The sequence below is a fragment of the Emys orbicularis genome, chromosome 11, assembly GCF_028017835.1.
Source record: "Emys orbicularis isolate rEmyOrb1 chromosome 11, rEmyOrb1.hap1, whole genome shotgun sequence".
Classification (NCBI taxonomy): Eukaryota; Metazoa; Chordata; order Testudines; family Emydidae; genus Emys; species Emys orbicularis.
The window spans coordinates 12,173,481-12,194,840 of NC_088693.1; the positions used below are offsets into that span (position 1 = coordinate 12,173,481).

General features: G+C 40.7%; 1 protein-coding gene across 1 annotated transcript in view; it reads left to right on the plus strand.

The window, feature by feature from the left end:
* KALRN (kalirin RhoGEF kinase) overlaps positions 1-21,360 on the plus strand; it is a 730,922-nt gene that overhangs the window by 487,309 nt on the left and 222,253 nt on the right. Inside the window, exons 16-20 of the mRNA XM_065413425.1 lie at positions 6,171-6,290; positions 12,862-13,053; positions 16,132-16,281; positions 17,368-17,482; positions 20,574-20,689. Of these exons, the coding sequence (XP_065269497.1) occupies positions 6,171-6,290; positions 12,862-13,053; positions 16,132-16,281; positions 17,368-17,482; positions 20,574-20,689 (693 nt within the window). The remainder of the gene's footprint in view (positions 1-6,170; positions 6,291-12,861; positions 13,054-16,131; positions 16,282-17,367; positions 17,483-20,573; positions 20,690-21,360) is intronic.

A 21,360-nucleotide genomic window follows, 5' to 3' on the forward strand; every position in this document is an offset into this window, starting at 1 on the left:
TTCCCAGATAATAGCGAGTCTATTAATATAGGAGAGTGATCAGAGAATTGTCTTGGGGCTATATTAGAAGCATCTATACAAAATTTTAATTAAAAGAATATTAAGTACCATGTACGTCTGAGTCAATTTGTGAACAGGTCTTGTAAACCAGATAAAAAATATGTAAATGTTCATGTCCAAACATTTCCCAGTCCTAATTCCAACTCACATGCACAGAGAAAAAGGCTCTTTGTGATTGGTTTTTGCCCTGGCTGTGGTGGGTACTCAAGGAAGCATTGGATATGCAAATACAAGCTCTGCTTGCTAGATGTACACAAAAAATAAAGATTCATGGTGGAAAAATTACTTGTAAAAAAAGTTTAGACAGTCTAAGATGAGAACTGTACATTTCTATAAGCAATGCTGAGCCTTTGTGAATATGTTTGTGCCATCAGAGTTCTCAGCAAACATTATGGAGTATGTTTGTGGCTAACTGCACGGTTGCTCACTGGGCCTTGGGGGAAGGATACAAGGAGCCTTTCCCTGCCTTGCACTCCTGAGTACAGTTAGCTCCTGGAGTACATGGACCAGGAGGTCCTAGCACCACTGGCAGTCCTAGAAACTCCAGCTGAGCTGAACCACCATGGGGTGAAGGGAATGCCTCTTGCACCCTGTTAAAGAAGAGTTTATACTATGCTATCGCTTCTGCAGCCATTATGGATGGTAGATTGTGAAGCCTGGGTGAAATCAGGTGGACTGGGTGATGGGGTTGGATCACGAGAAGCTGATAAACTGCAGGGAAATGAAAGAGATAGTAGAGAAGAGAAGCTGAGAGGTACCAGGCCTGCCAGAGGAGGTAGAAGGTGGCACTGGGGAAAAGGCCCTAAAAGAAGGACCAGGAGATGCTGAGCATTTAAAGGAAGGAGCAAATGAAGCAGTCACAGAGAAAAGCAGATGCCATCAAAGTTCTGGTTTGAATGTTGCGGCCCTTTGATCCAAGAGTGCCTGCAGCTTGCAGTTAACTGGCATGTTGGTACAAATGGGATAAAGCAGACCAGACCGAGGGCATTTGACTGAGCCTCACTTTCCTTTTGGTCCTGCAGCTGGAACAGGCATGCGATAGAGTCTAATGTGTGTCTGTACACAATATGAGTATTCATGGAGGAAAGGAAATGAGAAAAGGTGGGCTACGCTAAACGAGACTTTAGTAATACACCAAATAGCAAGGTTAATCTCTACTACTCATGTTGTAAATTACCCACTAGAAGATTACTGTAGCATTTTTATAGCTTAAATCTTCTTCCTTTTGATACTAATTAACACAATTATCCTGTGTGCAAGTTTTGCTTACAAACAACTTCACAAAAGAGTACTTGTACAAAGCTTCAGAAAGGAGAAAAATGAGGATGCTTAGGTGAAGATGATTAACTCTAGATTAGAAACTTACATAATTACTGCACAGGCTTCAAAACAAAGGATTTGTCATACCTGTTCAGACCATCAGTTCTCATATCCTGCCTGCAGCAATCCATACCTGGTGCTTCAAAGAAAGGCTAAGCCCTGCCCTTTCCCCCAACCAAAGCTAGGCTGTTGATCATACAACAGTGTACATAGGGATAAAAACGTCCTTCCTAACTTTCTAATCACCTGGAACCCTGAGTCATCAGATGTGATTTACCTTCTTAGCTCTAATAACTACTGCAAATGTTACAGTACATCAAAAATTATTCAGCATCACAATTAGGAGTGGTGATGACAAGGCTACTCTTTACATTACTTACAAACTCAGAAATTGTTGTTGAAGCTTTCTGACTGGAAATATAAGGATACACAAATCTGAATTGAAAAATGAAGGCAGTGAGTACAGGATGGAAGGTTTTACATTGCTGGTAAACTTCCAACAAGCTATAGTGCATATAAAGTGAGCTCTGATTTATAGTCTGACTTAGACGCTTAGAATAATTTCTTGTAATCATTATTACTGAGTTGTTTATTTCAGTTGTTTGGTTAACTTGGGCAACATAAACGACAATTATATTTGTGAGAAGTTGGTGAAGCAGAAAAAATATTGATTTCAAAGTAGTTGGCATTTAGACTTAGGCAATTAATTTAGCTGGTATTGATCAGGTGTGCTAAATATAGACACTCTAGACCATGGGGGCAATGGCTGTTATTGTTTTTAAACAAATGGGACACAGCAAAAAAGTATGTTAAAATACTAACAACAGGAGGGAAGCTGAGAGGATCAGTGAGGCACTGAGTTAAAGCACTTGTGCTTTGATCCTGCAAACATTTACATAAACGCTTCTCTTTAACAACATGACTTGTAAACATTTGCAGGATCAGGATCTAGCTTTGTATCTCTGAAGACTAGATAGTACATTTTCAGAGCTGCATGAAGTTTTAGTTTCCACTGAAATTAAGGAGAATCATAGGATCCACAGATCTGAGGATGATTAGAATGTGCAGTATACAATTGACCTTTCTGTCTCCTCCTGCTGCTTCCCAAATCTTCCTTACACAGATATCAATGGAAAGTAGAGTGCAGACTAGTGTTGCTACTAGATGGTAGAGTAGCATAGTGTGTTACTACTAGATGTCAGTGAATACTGCAAAACATCTGTGAATATTCAACTTGCAATTTTTAACAAATCCATTTTGCTCATGCAAATGGTTTTCACAAGTGATTGAGTTTTACTGATTTACATTCATGAATATTTGCACTTTAAGTACTTGTGCATTCTTCTAATTAGGGAGCAGAAATTATGCCTTTTGACTTACCTGACCAATCAGAACAGACTCATGTTCACAGAATAGCTGAGTGGAAGAGCCTGCCCTAAGCCATGTAGGTACTCTACCTGGCTTTCATCAATATTGTTAGTACCTCAGTTTCATGAGAAGAAAATTTAACCAAAAATTTTGGTAAAAGTGTCACATGAGAGAGCTCTGAATGAAGCCAACAGACTCCAGGAAATGAAGAATCAAGGCTGAAATGCCATGCCTAACCCCGCTAACCATTTTTAGTTGCAGCACATATAGTATGTGTGTTCACCTGCTTTCAGACAGATGAAGGACAGAGTGACAGCTGTACCACTTAAATTTCCAGTGTTTATTGGGCTTGGTCAGGCATTTGCCATTTTTGTAAAGTAGGTTTTTTCAGAGCCATTGTGTAAACGTAACATGACTGACAAGACGGAAGAACAGAACTCTGCTTTAAGATGCAAAATACTGATTTGATTGGGTCAAGGTGGTTGTTGCACAGAGAGATCAAGTACATGGAGGATATCTCATTACCACAGATGTTAGAAAGTAAGTCCTATTATGTCACCCAGTCCATTGCCCTATGTTTACAGTCAACCTGACTTTTAAGGCTGAGGTTTCTGAAGCTGTCGAGGGGATTTAGAGAGAGAAATTCCTAAAATAATTCTGCATCTAAATCTAATATTTTAGAAAAATTCAGCTTAAAGGTTTGATAAATGAAGGCTGCTTCCTAAAATTCCCTATGACATTCTGATCGCTTTTTAAAAAGAATGATTATGCTCAGCTACTGCTTTTCTAAAAGAAATACTCCTTTTTTTTAAAAAATCACACCGGCCCAGGTCAGCCAGGAGTTCAGCAAAAACGTGAAAGTGTTTGCTGGTTTATGCTGTTGTCACTTCATATCTTGTCCAGCCATGGTGATCCTTTAGTTAATTCCTTCCTAAAAGAGACAGAGTTTCAACTCTTGGTACAGTGTAGTTTGTAACACATGGGCTTACTGGTCTGGGGGATTATACAAAATCATAAACAAAAAGATTGTTGTGTGATAATCCCCTTCCTTTTTCTCAGAATCTCTGTTGTGTTTCCCACAGCAACAGTAGCACCTGCTGATGAAAGAGAGAGAGATGATAGATCAAGACTGCCCTACTGCTGACTTGAGCAGAATGCTATTTTCTACAAATTAGGGTCAGCTACATGTGTAGACTCGTTCCCTTTTTTCCTCCTAGGGACAACTAATTTCCTTATCCCAGAGGGAGGCAAATGGCTGTGAGGAGGGTGATGTATGATATAGGGAGGGGAAAAAATGTTTCCTTTAAGGCACTTGAATGAATCACTGTGGGGGAGGGGAGGAGAAAAGATAAATTGCTATCTAGAATGGTAAACCAAAGTTACTGGATTTCAAAGCTGTATAGCTCATGAGCTACATTTGTGAAAGTGATTGGGCAGTAAGGATTTCCTGTGAATTTGTGAACTGGATGTAACAACTTGCCAAATAAGGCTGGATTTCTTGCAATAATTTGCAGCTACATTAACAGAAAATAGGACTAAGAGTTGTAGGCAAATTTATCCAGGAACTTACCTGTGCAGTTTGAGTGATTATTTTTGGACAAAATGTTTTAAAATAGCAGAATGCATTTCTACTGTTTTAAAAAAATGTTCTGGTAAATCTGTCATACATATATATACAGCCCAATTCTGCCTTACTCCAAAAGTAGTCTAAGAACCTGATCCAAAACCATTGAAGCCAATGGAAAGATATTTCCTGACTTCAGTGGGCTTTAATTCAAGCCCTTATTGAAACCTGTGGGATTACTTGCAGAATAGGATACTATTCAACATCAGTAAAGGTAGCAGGATTGGGCCCATAATGATCTGGGGTGGGGGAATTGTTCACTTACATTTTTGAGAAAATTAATGTCCAAGAGACTATCAAGCATATCTGCATTATTCTTAGATAAGTGCAAATATACTTACGTAGCAAGGAGGCAGGGGGCTAAACTGTACAAGTGCAGAATAAGAATCAGAGTAAGATTAGAGAATGAAGATGGAAATTGCACTCTGTGCAAATGTGTAAGAAGAAACAATGCACATTGAAATCAAGCAGAAGTGGACCTGAACTGCAGTTGTTAAGTGCAAATTGAAGGAATACCTCATTGTGCCCCACCTGATCCATGCTAGTCCAAACAAGAAAGTTAAAATGAACAGGACAAGCAAGGATAAATGGAGAACTTTTGGAAGGCTGAATACTATGACAATGAGATCACAGTTCAGGGTGGGATAGCTACAGGCCTAAAAGAGTTCACTGTCACTAGGGTTACTGTGGAGACAGGACACACTCCTTTTTGAAACAATGTAATCAAGAAGCATCCTTGAAGTCTGTGTTTGCTAATATGGTTTCCTGCCCAGTGTAGACAGGGATAAACTGTTACAAACCCATGCTATAGAGTAAAGGGGGTTCCTTGTTTATAAAATCCATGGGCTCTTGTCTATAGAAGAATTTGTCCACATTGGTCAAGGAATTGTTGGCATACTGCTATCAAGAATGTGTTCAGACATGGCTATGGTCAACAGTAGAGGTGAGCCTGAGTTCTAGATCTTGGACTGTGATCCAGATCATACCTAACCTTCCTCCAAATTTCTTGGTGTTCACATTGAGGGGAGAGGGATGTTTTGATAAAAACTAGTCAAACTCTCATGTAGAAATAGGCCCATTTTTTGTTTCAGCAAATATGAAGACAGTTCCTAAGAAGCATCCAAACCATGAGTTTCCATGGGACCTGACAAACCATCCCTTTCATCTAATCCTGTGCCAGAAGCTTGGTGGTTAAAAAAATACAGTACAGGGCATGAGTGCTCACATTGCTAGCTACAGTCAATGGGCCTGACCCTGATTTCATTTAAATGTGAGATCAGAATCATGCTCCTGGTCTCTATGACACTTTGCTAAGAACTGTTTTATTTGCTAATAAGATGTAAGTACAACAAAGCAGCTTTTAAGGTGAAAATGTGACTTTTCAAACATAAATATGGACAGGAATTTGAAAAAGCAGTGGAAGAGCCTGTCTAATTTGAACTCTGCCCTGTTATCCTTTGCAGTCCTGCCCCATGGTATTTACACAGAGGAATATTCACTTTTGTAATCAAAGCTTCAGATGACACTGGGCACTTCTTGCCATCTAAATACTCCTGCAATGTCTTATAATTTTTCAAGCAATAACTTCTACAGTGTGACCTTTTGTCTCTTTGACAATTAATATTATTTATGTAATGAAGTCAGTCCTTATCCAAGGATTTATCTTCTGCCGATTGACTCGCACTCAGACCATGTTAAGGAAAATACATTTCTTCAGGTGGGCTGAATCATTAGGAGACTCTGTGACTGCATGGACAATCAGATCAAGTTAACCTTTCAACATATCCTTTCTGTGCAGGTGCTCGGCTGGATTCGGAATGGGGAATCAATGCTCAATGCCAGCCTAGTCAACGCAAGCTCCCTTTCAGAAGCTGAGCAGCTCCAGCGAGAACATGAGCAATTCCAACTGGCCATCGAGGTAACCCCAATGGGAACATTTTGCTTCTCTTTCCAAGATGAACAGTATAGATGGGACTGGCTCTCAGGCATACATCAAACCATTGTCTGCTTGAAGAAAAAGAAAAAATAATCTTTGAAAAGGCAATTTACCACTAACCTCATAAGGTAGCAGGAGGTTAACAGTGACATAAATTATTTATCATCAATAGCTAGTCCTTTTGCTGTCAGATGTAAACAGTGGCATTCTTGAAAACTCCAGACACACACATCCTGGTAATTCCTTTGCTAATGTTATGACCAAATTAAAATTCTTGGAAGTGAACTTGAAATAGGAAAAGTTCACAAAGTCAGTTCCTTTCTGAGAACAAGATTTGTAGATTATTTCCAGGACCCACCATTCTGAATATATTCATCACTGAATATTAAAGCACCCTCTCAGATGAAATCTCTGTCTGACTTAATTCTGCTGTTTTGGAATGAACAGGGGAAGTTCAGTAAAGAAGAACTCGCCTAAAATATTGTTTTGTCAGAGAAGTAAAGTTTGTACTAACTGTTGTCTAAATTGTGGTTTTGCCACAAGCCCTGTCTATGGGACAGCACAGAGTTATACTGCCCTAGTATGGAGATTTATAGAATATGTTTTTATATTTCACTCAACACCGTAGTATCTCAGCATCTTCCAGTCCTGTATTAAGCAATGTGATTACCATCTGTCATTGCATTTGATATTATACTGGTGACTTACTAAGGGATGTATTGCCTTCTCCCATTCATGCTGATTAAGGAGTGTCTAATCCCCTAGATTATTACTCTAATGGTTACAATTTTCATGGGTGAAGGAACATGCTGGCTTTCCTCAGGTCTCCCCCTGTAATCAAAATGTGTTAAAAACAAAACAAAAAAACTAGCTAGTGTCAAACTTGCAATTGCTATGAAAATAACATCTCCATAGAGGGAGGTTTGGGAGAGTACTTTGCTTAGTAGAAACTGCATTATATGTTCCTGTAAACTTTAAGGAAACTGACATATGTTATCAGTGTTGCTAGTTGGTTTAGGGGTTATAATCTCTGCAAATAACCAATTTTGATCCAATTCTGCTCGGATTAAGGAAAGAGCAGCTCTTCACTGATGTTGCTCCCTGTGGGAAAAGCAACAGTTTAGTATCTGGGGTAGAGGGAGAGTGGCAATTCTGTATCAACTGGTTGGCACTGAATTGTGCTGACTAGATCTTAGCAGCATTCGGCAGACAGCACTGTGGGGAAGGATACACACTGTCTGTGTATCACAGCTTGCTACCACTGGGAAGATACTTGTATTCGGCGGTAAATGTGAGCCACACAGGGAGAAAAGGATTACAACATTGTAGGGGAAGAAAGTTTGCAAAGGAGAAAACACTAGATTAAATATGAATAGTGTTTAAAGCTCAACATGTGAGAGAGATCTGCAAAGCACGCAGGGCAGAGACAGGCCTCTAAAGGTTTTCTAGATGTTGAATTCATTTTCATTTAAAATTCTTTAAAGTGTATTTAAAATAAGCATTACCACCCTAACAGCAGTAAAGCAGCTGGATATTAAATTCAACCAGTTGTTCTTGAACATCTTCCTAAATGTTTCTGCCAACTATTAATCCTTTTTGCTAATAGCTTTCTCTACATTGCATTATTCAACAGCATATTACCAGACATTTTCAAGCTCCTTTCCTGGTTCAGGGATTAGATCATAAATGTATCAAGTATGAATTTGGCATGAACAGTTAAAAACGAAAAAAAAGACTAGGTGTGTCTTTAGGAGACTTGGGTTTCCTTACAGAAGGTTAAAAACAAAATCAAAATATTGAGCTAAACAATGCCCCCTCCGTGCAGACATGCCAGGTGCGGGAGGAAGGACTTAGGGGACTTCTTCATCTTGGCAGCCTGCATAAGGGCTGCCCTTGCACTCAGGGGTGTGCAGAGTCTGCTACTCTGTTGCTCCCCCTGGGAGTAATAACTATGAAAAAGGATGAGGAGTGTGTGGATTCATGATTCTGTCCCTCCTACACCCTGGCCTTCATAGCTGAGCAACTGCCCTAAAAGCCTTAAATTACGGTAGTAAATTACTCCTCCAGTCAGCACAGCCAGAGGACTCCAGGAGGTACTCTTGTCTCCTGGCATTCCACGGGGGTGGTGTGACTGCAACTCCCCTTACAGTAACGTATCTGACATGAAATATTATTGTGGTACATTATTATTAGATGTTACAAGGCATGGGGAGTCAAGATCACTAAGATCTTCAAAGACTAGTGCAACTTTCTTTCATCCAGGTGGCTCAAATTCTATTATGAATTATTAATAGGGCTTCTGGTTTTAGGTTTTAACTGATAAACAGCAATAAAACACTCCCAACAAACAATAAATGAAACCAGTGTTTATTGGATAAACACTGGAAACTGGTACTTGTATCTATGGGCTTGTCTACATGGAGCAATAATGCAGATTACGGGATGTGATTTCTAAAGCGCACTAATATGTTGTGCATGAATTGGTCTGGTGTGCACTAAAGGTTCCCCAGTGCTCTTTAACATAGTGCTCTTTGAAACTGTATTATGTTAAAGTGCACTAGGAAACATTACAAAAGGATTACTCAGTACAGTATATACTCCTGCAGTGGTTTTCAAACTGTGGGTCGTGACCCCAAAGTGGGTCGTGACCCCATTTTAATGGGGTCGCCAGGGCTGGCTTAGACTTGCTGGGGGCCAAGCTAAGGCATAAGAACGGCTGTACTGGGTCAGACCAAAGGTTCATCTAGCCCAGTATCCTGTCTACCGACAGTGGCCAATGCCAGGTGCCCCAGAGGGAGTGAACCTAACAGGTAATGATCAAGTGATCTCTCTCCTGCCATCCATCTCCACCATCTGACAAACAGAGTCTAGGGACACCATTCCTTACCCATCGTGGCTAATAGCCATTAATGGACTTGTAAAAGAAGCAAAGAGTCCTGTGGCACCTTATAGACTAACAGACGTATTGGAGCATGAGCTTTCGTGGGTGAATACCCACTTCTTCACATGCATCCGAAGAAGTGGGTATTCACCCACGAAAGCTCATGCTCCAATACGTCTGTTGATCTATAACAGGGATCGGCAACCTTTCAGAAGTGTCTTCATTTATTCACTCTAATTTAAGATTTTGCGTGCCAGTCATACATTTTAATGTTTTTAGAAGGTAAGTCTCTTTCTATAAGTCTATAATATATAACAAAACTATTGTTGTATGTAAAGTAAATAAGGTTTTTTAAATGTTTAAGAAGCTTCATTTAAAATTAAATTAAAATGCAGAGCCCCCCCGGACCGGTGACAAGGACCCGGGCAGTGAGTGCCACTGAAAATCAGCTCGTGTGCCACCTTCGGCACGTGTGCCATAGGTTGCCTACCCCAGTCTATAAGGTGCCACAGGACTCTTTGCTGCTTTTACAGATCCAGACTAATACAGCTACCCCTTTGATGATTAATGGACTTAACCTCCATGAATTTATCCAGTTCGCTTTTAAACACTGTTACAGTCCTAGCCTTCACAACCTTCTCAGGTAAGGAGTTCCACAAGTTGACTGTGCGCTGTGTGAAGAAGAACTTCCTTTTATTTGTTTTAAACCTGCTGCCTATTAATTTCATTTGGTGACCCCTAGCTCTTGTATTATGGGAATAAGTAAATAACTTTTCCTTATCTACTTTCTCCACATCACTCATAATTTTATATACCTCTATCATATCCCCCCTTAGTCTCCTCTTTTCCAAGCTGAAAAGTCCTAGCCTCTTTAATCTCTCCTCATATGGGACCCTCTCCAAACCCCTAATCATTTTAGTTGCCCTTCTCTGAACCTTTTCTAGTGCCAGTATATCTTTTTTGAGATGAGGAGACCACATCTATACGCAGTATTCAAGATGTGGGCGTACCATTGATTTATAGAAGGGCAATAATATATTCTCCGTCTTATTCTCTATCCCCTTTTTAATGATTCCTAACATCCTGTTTGCTTTTTTGACCGCCTCTGCACACTGCGTGTCTTCAGAGAACTATCCACGATGACTCCAAGATCTTTTTCCTGATTTGTTGTAGCTAAATTAGCCCCCATCATATTGTATGTATAGTTGGGGTTATTTTTTCCAATGTGCATTACTTTACATTTATCCACATTAAATTTCATTTGCCATTTTGTTGCCCAATCACTTAGTTTTGTGAGATCTTTTTGAAGTTCTTCACAGTCTGCTTTGGTCTTAACTATCTTTAGCAGTTTAGTATCATCTGCAAACATTGCCACCTCACTGGTTACCCCTTTCTGCAGATCATTTATGAATAAGTTTAATAGGATTGGTCCTAGGACTGACCCTTGGAGAACACCACTAGTTACCCCTCTCCATTCTGAGAATTTACCATTAATTCCTACCCTTTGTTCCCTGTCTTTTAACCAGTTCTCAATCCATGAAAGGACCTTCCCTTTTATCCCATGACATCTTAATTTACGTAAGAGCCTTTGGTGAGGGACCTTGTCAAAGGCTTTCTGGAAATCTAAGTACACTATGTCCACTGGATCTCCCTTGTCCACATGTTTGTTGACCCCTTCAAAGAACTCTAATAGATTAGTAAGACACGATTTCCCTTTAGAAAAACCATGTTGACTTTTGCCCAACAATTTATGTTCTTTTATGTGTCTGACAATTTTATTCTTTACTATTGTTTCGACTAATTTGCCCGGTACTGACATTAGACTTACCGGTCTGTAATTGCCAGGATCACCTCTAGAGCCCTTTTTAAATATTGGCGTTACATTAGCTATCTTCCAGTCGTTGGGTGCAGAAGCCGATTTAAAGGACAGGTTACAAACCCTAGTTAATAGTTCCACAATTTCACATTTGAGTTCTTTCAGAACTATTGGGTAATGTTAAGTTTATCAATTAATTCCAAAACCTCCTCTAGTGACACTTCAATCTGTGACAGTTCCTCAGATTTGTCACCTACAAAAGCCGGCTCAGGTTTGGGAATCTCCCTAACATCCTCAGCCGTGAAGACTGAAGCAAAGAATTTGTTTAGTTTCTCCGCAATGACTTTATCGTCTTTAAGCGCTCCTTTTCTATCTCTATCATCGAGGGGCCCCACTGGTTGTTTAGCAGGCTTCCTGCTTCTGATGTACTTAAAAAACATTTTGTTATTACCTTTGGAGTTTTTGGCTAGCCGTTCTTCAAACTCCTCTTTGGCTTTTCTTATTACATTTTTACACTTAATTTGGCAGTGTTGATGCTCCTTTCTATTTACCTCACTAGGATTTGACTTCCACTTTTTAAAGGAAGTCTTTTTATCTTTCACTGCTTCTTTTACATGGTTGTTAAGCCACGGTGGCTCTTTTTTAGTTCTTTTACTGTGTTTCTTAATTTGGGGTATGCATTTAAGTTGGGCCTCTATTATGGTGTTTTTAAAAAGCGCCCATGCAGCTTGCAGGGATTTCACTTTAGTCACTGTACCTTTTAATTTCTGTTTAACTAACCCCCTCATTTGTGCAGGGCTCAGGTTACAGGCCCCCTGCCTGGCGCTGAAGCCACTGGACTTTGGCTTTGGCCCCCCGGCGTGGGGGGATGGGGCTTTGGCTTTGCCCCCTGCCCCGGGGTGCCGGCGCTTGGGTGGGCTCAGGCTTCGGTCCCCCCTCCTGGGTCCTGTAATAATTTTTGTTGTCAGAAGGGGGTCGCGGTGCAATGAAATTTGAGAACCCCTGTACTACTGTAACGAGTAACGTATATAATATACGTTACTCATTACAGTAGGTACATTACAGTATGTACCAAAACCCTAATTGTTGGACATCTACATAAAACTCAAACATTGCTAAAAATTAACCCTGAAAAATGAAATTAATAACCCCCCAAAAGAAGCCCTAATTATGAAATAACACTATTATTAATAATAATACATTTTGCATGGCCATTTCCAGAGATTAAAAGAGATAATGGTCCCTTTAAGGCACCTTCATATTTTCTGGAATTGATGGGTTGGAATATTAGGGCCTGATCCCACAGACACCTGGGCAAGTGAATATCTTTACTCACATGAATAATCCCATTTATGTTAATGGAAATACTCATGTGAGTAAAGTTATGAGTTTAAATGTTTCAGGATCGGGCCCTTAGTTTGCTAACTGTTATAGATTTGCTGATTGCTTTCATCCTTTGCTCCAGAGTGGGGAGCATTAGGCACTGTGTGGAGGCCGGATATAGCTCCTGATTGCCATTAGTTGAATTTTGGGTACCAAAAAGGGTGTAATTCCATCAGGATTCCTAGGTTACTGTCATAGTGGCAGTAGCTAATCTATGGAGTTTACCCATATATCCGCCAGTGCTTGCTGCTCCTGCTCTAACAACGTGTTGTGCACTTGTGTTAATAAGGTGCACCAAAGTGCTTTATAAAAAATAAATGTTAATTCTAGAAAATTATCTGAAAATGTTTCACTCTCTCGCATCTCCATGCTCACACCTTGCTTCATCTCTTTACCATACACCTGGTACATCTGTACAAACCTCTTTTTCCTCCCCTCATACACAGTCCCTCTTTCATGCCACTTCCTTACAGAAGACACACCAGAGCGCTCTGCAGGTACAGCAGAAGGCTGAAGTATTGCTACAGGCTGGGCACTACGATGCTGATGCCATCCGTGAGTGTGCTGAAAAGGTGGCATTACATTGGCAACAGCTGATGTTGAAGATGGAGGACAGGCTCAAGCTGGTCAATGCGTCAGTTGCTTTCTATAAAACCTCTGAGCAGGTGAGCTGAACGATATTGTCCTAGTATATACACTAACATAGCTGGTTCCCAACCTAAACAGGAAAGGTCTTGATTGTACCAACTAGTGCCATCTGCCTCCTAGTCACTTGGTTACGCTCTAATCTGCAGAGGACCTTGACTGGCTCCCAATCCCCTTTCACAATTACAGGCCATGGTAGCTTTCTGGGGCATAGCACAGAGCTTCAACTTTAGGGTTCTTCTACCTTATCTTGAGTAGTCCCCAAGGTATGGATGGAGAGTCTGGAATATCAGGCACAAAACCCAGAAGTAGAGCTGGTCAAAATTGTTGCATCTGAAAGGGTTTTTTTTGATAAATGTCACGTTGAACTATATGAAAACTTTTGTTCCCCCGCCCCCATTCTTCTTTTCATTAAAATGATATGAACAATATTGAGTTGGGGTTTTTTTCTCTCCCCTTCCCCCAGGGGGAAAAAGGGAAAGAGAAAGGGGATGAAGGAGGGAAAGAGCCTGAAACCACAATATTTTTGTTTAGAATTTAGATTATTTTTCTTGTTTCATTTCAAATATTTTGTAAAGGGCTCTGTTTGTTTCTTTCCTTTTAAATTGCTACCACTTAACATTTACAATTTTTGATGAGCCCTGGCCTGAAGTATCAATACTAGTTAGGCATCCTGGTACCAAAAAAATAAGGAAATAAATTATAGAGTGGCTACTCCTAACCCAGTAATACAGGGCAAGACAATGTACACCATGGTAAGAATCATATATCAGCTCTACCTTGCCTTGTTCCAGGAGTCTATATATTGCAAAGTGCATGCGAACTGGCTTCTGGTATGGTTGGATTAGTTCATCCCTTGCATAAACAAGTGCAACTCTTATTGAGGTCAATGGGAATTAGGTCTGTTTACCCCAGGGCTTCTCATGTGGATGCTCAGATGGTTTAACTTAGCACAATCATGCAGTTTGTGCTGGCGTGGACATTGCATATCTTTGGGTTGGGTATACAAAAGGAAACAGTGATTTACATTGACCCCTGCAGTTAGTTCATGCAGTTGAGAGTGCCAGACAGGCCCTGTCAGGACCTGCCACATTAGGAGCAGAACCATGCCCTGTAATGGGTGTAGTTGATTTGATGGTAGCACAGTTTCTTGTCCATTATGGACAGGGATTTTTTCTAACCCCCCCATGTTACAAACTACCCCTTGGCTAGTCTCCAACATGGTTTGTTTAATGCATTTGTAACCATGTTCAATGTAAATGCAAACCTTGTTACATGTGCCTTTGGCTGGCAAGACTTTTGAACCCGGTTACTATCCTTAGTATACATAGGGTTGAAAAGAGCTACCGCTGCTAAAGGGATCTGAGAAAAAACCCCACTGAGGGACACATTGGTGCCTTATGCAGTGAGACACGCTGGCCAAAATATATGTAGTTTATTTGTCAAATCGAGACCCTTTTCCACTTGCAAGTTGTTGATGAGCATATTGCCATGTCCAGCAGTTTGCTCATTGGTTGCTTTTATTCAGTGAATGTTTGGTGTAAAGATAGTTCAGCTCACAAACTGTTCTCTGCAAGTAATCGTTCATCAACAATCAGGCTATTTGATTGGTCATCTAGGTCACATGGTGTTTCTGTTTCCTGATTAGATTTCAATAATTTTTATACACAGGAGGATAGCCTGAATAAGTAACTGGGGCTTTGATACTCTCAGAAAGGGAGTGGGGAACACTGTAGGGAGCAGCTGTGGGAGAGATGCTAGAGCTAGGGAATTGTAAGAAATGTTTGAACTTTTCCATAACTCTGTTCCAGAGCAGCTGTTCTGGTTACCCCTCTGGTCCCCTGATTTAAAGTTATCCTAGTTCCTTCCTGACTGTGTTTACAACAGACTTTATGCTAATCTTTCCTCATCATGGTAACAAAGAGTAATGACATTTGCATATATGAGGCAGTCCTATTTGTGAAAGGCATGTACACAACGCTGTTCATCTTGTTTGGTTAATTGCCTCAGGGCCAGTACTCCAAAACATTTCGATGCCCTCAAGAACCCCAAAATAAAAAGCAGGTAAGCCAAATGCTTATTCTGTGTACAGCACCTGGCACGCTTCCTGCGCAAATAAGTGTCCTTGTGTCAACATGCACATTTGCACACAGACATTCTCACAAATAGAAGCTTCCTCTGAACATTAGCCTTGTTCAGATGAATATTAGTGGGAAGTGTGTAAGAACGTGTGAACATGGTCAAATCCAACTTCACTGAAAATTTGGGAGAATGTTTGAAGGACATATTTTTGACGTCAATGGGATTTAGCACATGGGTGGTAGGGCACTTAGAATCCCAGTCTGTCACTATCCGCATGCAGTCTTTTCACAGTAGCAAAAGCTCTGTTGCTGTTAAGGGCTGCTCTGCACACCATTTTCATACTGTTTAGTTGGCTCATTCCGGTAAATTTACCAGAGTAAGCTATAGCTAAACAGCTTTATACCAGTAGAACCATATCAACACTGAGGGGTTACACCAATTTAAACTATAACCTTTTCTAAACAACTGTTACCGAAACTGGCCACAGACAAGACCTAATGTGCAGCTGAAGAAAATTAATTCCAGATTTAGGTTCTGTTTCAGGAAAGTATTTAAGCATGTGTTTAATTTCAAGCATGTGCTAAATCTTGTTGACTTCAGTGGGATTAAGCACATGTCAAAGCACCTTTCCTGAATAGGGATCATTTCCTGAATGATCTTCTGGGGCCGGATGGAACTCTATCCCAGTATAAACCTCAGGGTTTCTCACCTGTTATTCCTTAGAGGGGGAGTAGGATTTCTCCTCCTTAATCAGGATGAGTTACAGACCACAGCTCCAAATTGCAGGGATCCCTAGTGTGAAGAATGGATGATAGGGCCTTCTATGAAGAGGCCCTTTGCACCCATATATCCAACACTCCCTGATGGCACTGCTCCCATGGCCTGAGATCCCAAATACTTATCTGTGAAACACTTTTGACTGGTCTAACAGTGAGCTAATCAGCTTTTAATTAATCTTTATGTTGCTGATTATGACTCCGGTAACTGAGCTGCTGTGTTTTGGGGCCATTCTTCAGGTGTGCAGTGTGCTGGAGAGTCTGGAACAGGAGTACAGAAGGGATGAAGATTGGTGCGGAGGTCGGGATAAGCTTGGACCAGCAGCTGAGATAGACCATGTCATCCCCCTTATCAGCAAGCATCTGGAACAGAAGGAGGCTTTTCTCAAGGTCCAGTCTTACTTCTGTAATTGCTCGGAAACTCTTTCAGGCTTGGAAGAACAGGATTATTAAGTATTATTATAGTAGGCAGAGCAGTTTAGAGCGATGTTTTTGCACTTGCAGGGCGGGAGGTTCTAAATTCTAATCCCAGCTCTCCTACTGACTTGCTATGTAACCTCTGGGCAAGTTTCCCACCTGTATAATGGGGATAGTTATACTTATCTGAGAGAGGCATTGCAAGGATTAATTAGGGAATGTTTGCAATACAGTTGGAGCATGTTAGTTGCTACACAAGCGCTAAATATTATTTGTTCGCACAATTATTTATTGTGAAAATTTAAAATACCCGATAGTACAAGGCATTTCATATGTGCTTATTTACAATGCTTAGAATTCCATGTAACTAATGAATTAGAGATGCATGAAGTAGATTTCACCTCCACAGGGGGCAGCACCAGGGTTGATTCTGGGCTTTCTGCCTGCCATCCAGGTGTTACACCATATGAGCTGCTGAGCTGGTTGGCTTGAATGTCAACTAGCCAAGAGCCTGCCACCCATTACAAATGACTATACTTATTTGAAACTACTCACATAGGCCAATCTTAAAAAGTGAAATATATAGATCACTCATTGTGGTATGCAATGAGCAAATTTCATGAGGCATTAAGTGGCACATAGCACTGGAAGGGGCCTCCTGTGTCATCAAGTTCAGTCCTTGTTATCGCAGGCAACCCTATCATACAATCACATTCATAAATTTATCAGTCGATTTCTGCTAGATTAAAAATGTATGCTCTGTACCAGATCTTTGCACAATTACTTTATTATCATAATTAATTTGCTTCAGGAAATTAAATCAGCCATTGTTTCTAAATAGCCAGGTATAGTTAATACTGTGTAATGCACCATCCATGAGATTGTTAGTTTAGTAGGTGATGTGTGGAACATGTGACTGTCAGATGTTGTTCTCCAGAATTCTTTCATGTATGAGCACCTGCTTCTGGAGGTCAAGAGAAAAACTCATTATTTAATAAATTTCCTCTTGTTTTATTTTTACTTTTGCAATGGTAACTCTTCTCTGGGGGGTTTCCATAGGCTTGCACATTAGCACGAAGGAACGCTGAAGTATTCCTCAAGTACATTCACAGGAACAATGTCAGCATGCCTGGAGTAGCAAGCCATACCAGGGGGCCTGAGCAGCAAGTGAAAGGTTGGTGCATTGATGCAATGGCAGCATTAAGATTTTTTCTCTCACAAACCTAGATGTCAGATTCTCATCACCCTAAGGCTTCTAGACATGTCATAAAGGAGTCCAGAAGCTTACTACTTACTATAACTGAAACAACATCCATTATCGATAACTTTAACAACAACATCTTGGGATCTTTATGAAGGAGTTCCTTTCTCCATTAGACTGAGTTTCTCATATAAAACACTAACTCTGGTGAATGTTAAATGGACATCAGAAAGACACTGCTCTGTGGCTCCTCTCATTTGGATGAAGTCTATGGGAATGACAGGGTGCAGTTCCATGAGTTGCGTGATACAGGAGGTCAGACAGAATGATCATAATACCTTCTGGCCTTAAAACCTATGAAAGTATGAATAGACACAAATCAAGTATAAGATCTCAATACACTCCTCTCCTGCCAAGACAAGCAGAAAATCAAAATCAAAATATGCTTGTCATCGGAATGCAACTCGTATCAATTCATTTTTTGTATTCCAAATCACGCTGCCACAGCAAGCACTAACCAACTGTCCTGTCCTTCACTAGTCTCTTTCACTTGGTCAAAAGAACATTGTTGCAACATGATGATATAGTCAAAGTTTTTGGCTGTGTTTCCACTCCTATTTCCCCACTCTTAATCGAACAGTTACTAATCTGTCCCCAGCAATCATGTAAGGTGCTGCTAAAGACGAGCCAAAGTGAACCTGCAGAACTAAGCAAAATTTTTTATTATTGAATTACTTGTGAAGTTGTAGAAAGGAGTAGATTAATGGCAATGCAGACATTATATAGATTAACAAGAGCACAGAAACCTGGGTTATTTGCACTCAGTAAGAGCATAAAAATGCCTTTGATCATTACAAAAGACACTTTTTTCTTTCTATGGATGCTAGTTTTTCTATTGGTGCCAGATTTAATCTCATATTTAGCTTAAGTTGTTAATGAATTTGAAAAATTGTTTGTATTTTGTCACTCTATGATTTCTGCATCTATGAAAAATGATGGGCCAAGTTGTTTAGGCCCTGATTCAGCAAAGTACATAAACACATGCCTAACATTATGCTAGTGTGTAGTCCTTATGTGAGCGTGTAGATAATCAGTTTTTCAGTTCAGCGGCCAAACCGAAAAAGAGGGGGAAAAGTCATTTTAGATTAATCTGAAATGAAATGTTTTTGAATTTTTCAGCTAACTGAAAAAATTTAAAAAATTCATTACAGGTTGAACAAACTGTTTCATTTTGTTTTGAGGTGTTTTTACCTTTTAAAAAAATAACAACATGAAAGTTGTCAGAAGACTGAGAGGGGACATGATAGCAGTTTTCAGGTATCTAAAAGGGTGTCATAAGGAGGAGGGAGAAAACTTGTTCACCTTAGCCTCTGAGGATAGAACAAGAAGCAATGGGCTTAAACTGCATCAAGGGAGGTCTAGGTTGGACATTAGGAAAAAGTTCCTAACTGTCAGGGTGGTTAAACACTGGAATAAATTGCCTAGGGAGGTTGTGGAATCTCCATCTCTGGAGATATTTAAGAGTAGGTTAGATAAATGTCTATCAGGGATGGTCTAGACAGTATTTGGTCCTGCCATGCGGGCAGGGGACTGGACTCGATGACCTCTCGAGGTCCCTTCCAGTCCTAGAATCTATGAATCTATGAAAGTAAGATTCAAAGCAAAAAGTGGTTTTGGATTAAAATGTTGAAACATTTCATTTAGAAAATGTCAAAATGAACGTTTCAACTTTTTCTAATGGGGAGTCTGGCTAGCAAATCTTTTCTTTTAAACTAGTATGTGTGACACACTGGCTAAGTGTGTTACATCCCTCTCAAGTGGGATGTAACACCTGTTCTTAATCATTCTGTTAGCTCAAGAGGTTGAGGCCAGTGCTTTGGTTGTGAAAGTCCTGGGTTCTAGTCCCTAGTATTAAGTCTATATAGCCTGGGTTGGCAAAGATAGCGAGGTATGAGAAAACATATACCTCCTTAGGGCAGCAGCAGAGCTACTTCAGCTGCTCTTTGGCCTTGAGATCAGGGCCGGCTCAAGGGTTTTTGCCGCCCCAAGCAGCGAAAAAAAAAAAAAAAAGCCGCGATCGGCGGCAACTCCACTGCGCCGCTTTCTTCTTCGGCGGCAATTCAGCGGCAGGTCCTTCCTTCCGAGAGGAACCGAGGTTCCCGCCGCCGAATTGCCGCCAAAGAGCCCGACGTGCCGCCCCTTCCCCGTGGCCGCCCCAAGCACCTGCTTGCTGAGCTGGTGCCTGGAGCCGGCCCTGCTTGAGACTACAGTCATTTCCATAATGCCCTCATACCACCTCCTCTCCATGGGGAGCAAAGGTAAGTGAATCAATGTATAGCTGATCCACAGGTCCTATCTCTACCCCCCCCCCCCAAACCAAAGTTCACTGTAAAGGGCTGCACATTGTTCTCAGGAGTCTCCATCCCCTTCACAGGCTCTTCAAACCTTATGCCCCTTGTGTAATGGAACTTCACCAGTTTGTTATATCTGCAGAGGAGGGACACCATTTTCTCTTGAGGACTAAACCTGATTTCTCCCTAAATTCTGCAGAAATACTTGACACCTCTAAAATGTCATTTCCCCTGCTTGGCCCAAGATGCTGGGCAGTCTCGAGCCCTCCACCAGGCAGAATAGAGTAGAAGTGAATCTTTTCTTCCCCTGTCTCCATCACTCCAGGCCCAAGTGAAGCAGCAGGATAGAACATTCAATGAAGGTGCAACAATAGTGTGCATCAAGTTATGTTGGCACTAAATCTAACTCAATCTGAAACTCTGTTTTGGCATTTTCCCTATCCCCCCCACAAATTCACTAATGCCCGGTAACACTGAAACTGTTTAATTTTTACTAATTTTACTAATTTTGATTTTTCAACTGAAAAGAAAATCCCACAAAATTTGTTTTGTATTTTTTTTCACCAGCCTTTTTTAACTCAATGTTTTGTTTAAGAAGGATGGTCTGAAGGGCTCTACTCCTGCAAGTTCACTCTGGTGACAGGGAAATGAGCTCAGTCTTTGTTGGTTTATGTCTGCGTCCACTTACAGAGCCATTCTGCTTGGCCCCACAGCCATTCTGAGCGAGCTGCTGCAGAGAGAGAACCGGGTTCTTCACTTCTGGACTTTGAAGAAACGGAGATTAGATCAGTGCCAACAGTACGTGGTCTTTGAGCGCAGTGCCAAACAGGTACTGTAATGACCCAGTCCTGTCTGGGGTTTTTATATATCATTGTATCTATAAAAACAATGAGGAGTCTGGTGGCACCTTAAAGACTAACAGATGTATTTGGGCATAAGCTTTCATGGGTAAAAAACCACTTCTTCAGATGCATTGAGTGAAAATTACAGATACAGGCATAGATATGCTGACACATGAAGAGGAGGGAGTTACCTTACAAGTGGAGAACCAGTGATAACAAGGCCAATTCAGTCAGGGTAGATGTGGTCCACTCCCAATAATTGATGAGGAGGTGTCGATACCAAGAGAGGGAAAATTGCTTTTGTAGTGAGCATACAAAAGCCAGTAGGAGAACACTTCAATCTCCCTGGACATTCAATAACAGATTTAAAAGTAGCCATCCTTCAACAAAACTTCAAAAACAGACTTCAAAGAAAAACTGCAGAGCTACAATTCATTTGCAAACTTAACAGCATTAATTTGGGCTTGAATAGAGCCTGGGAGTGGCTGGCCTTCTGTAGTTATTTATAGTAGTGCAAAGTGCTTACTGTGTGAATGACAGGAGAATTCTGATCGGGCTATCTGTCTATCTTCTGCATTTATATGACATCCATTTCCTTAGTATCTGGGTACCACACAAAATATGTTTTTTTAAATTTTGTTATTCTCACAACCCCCAG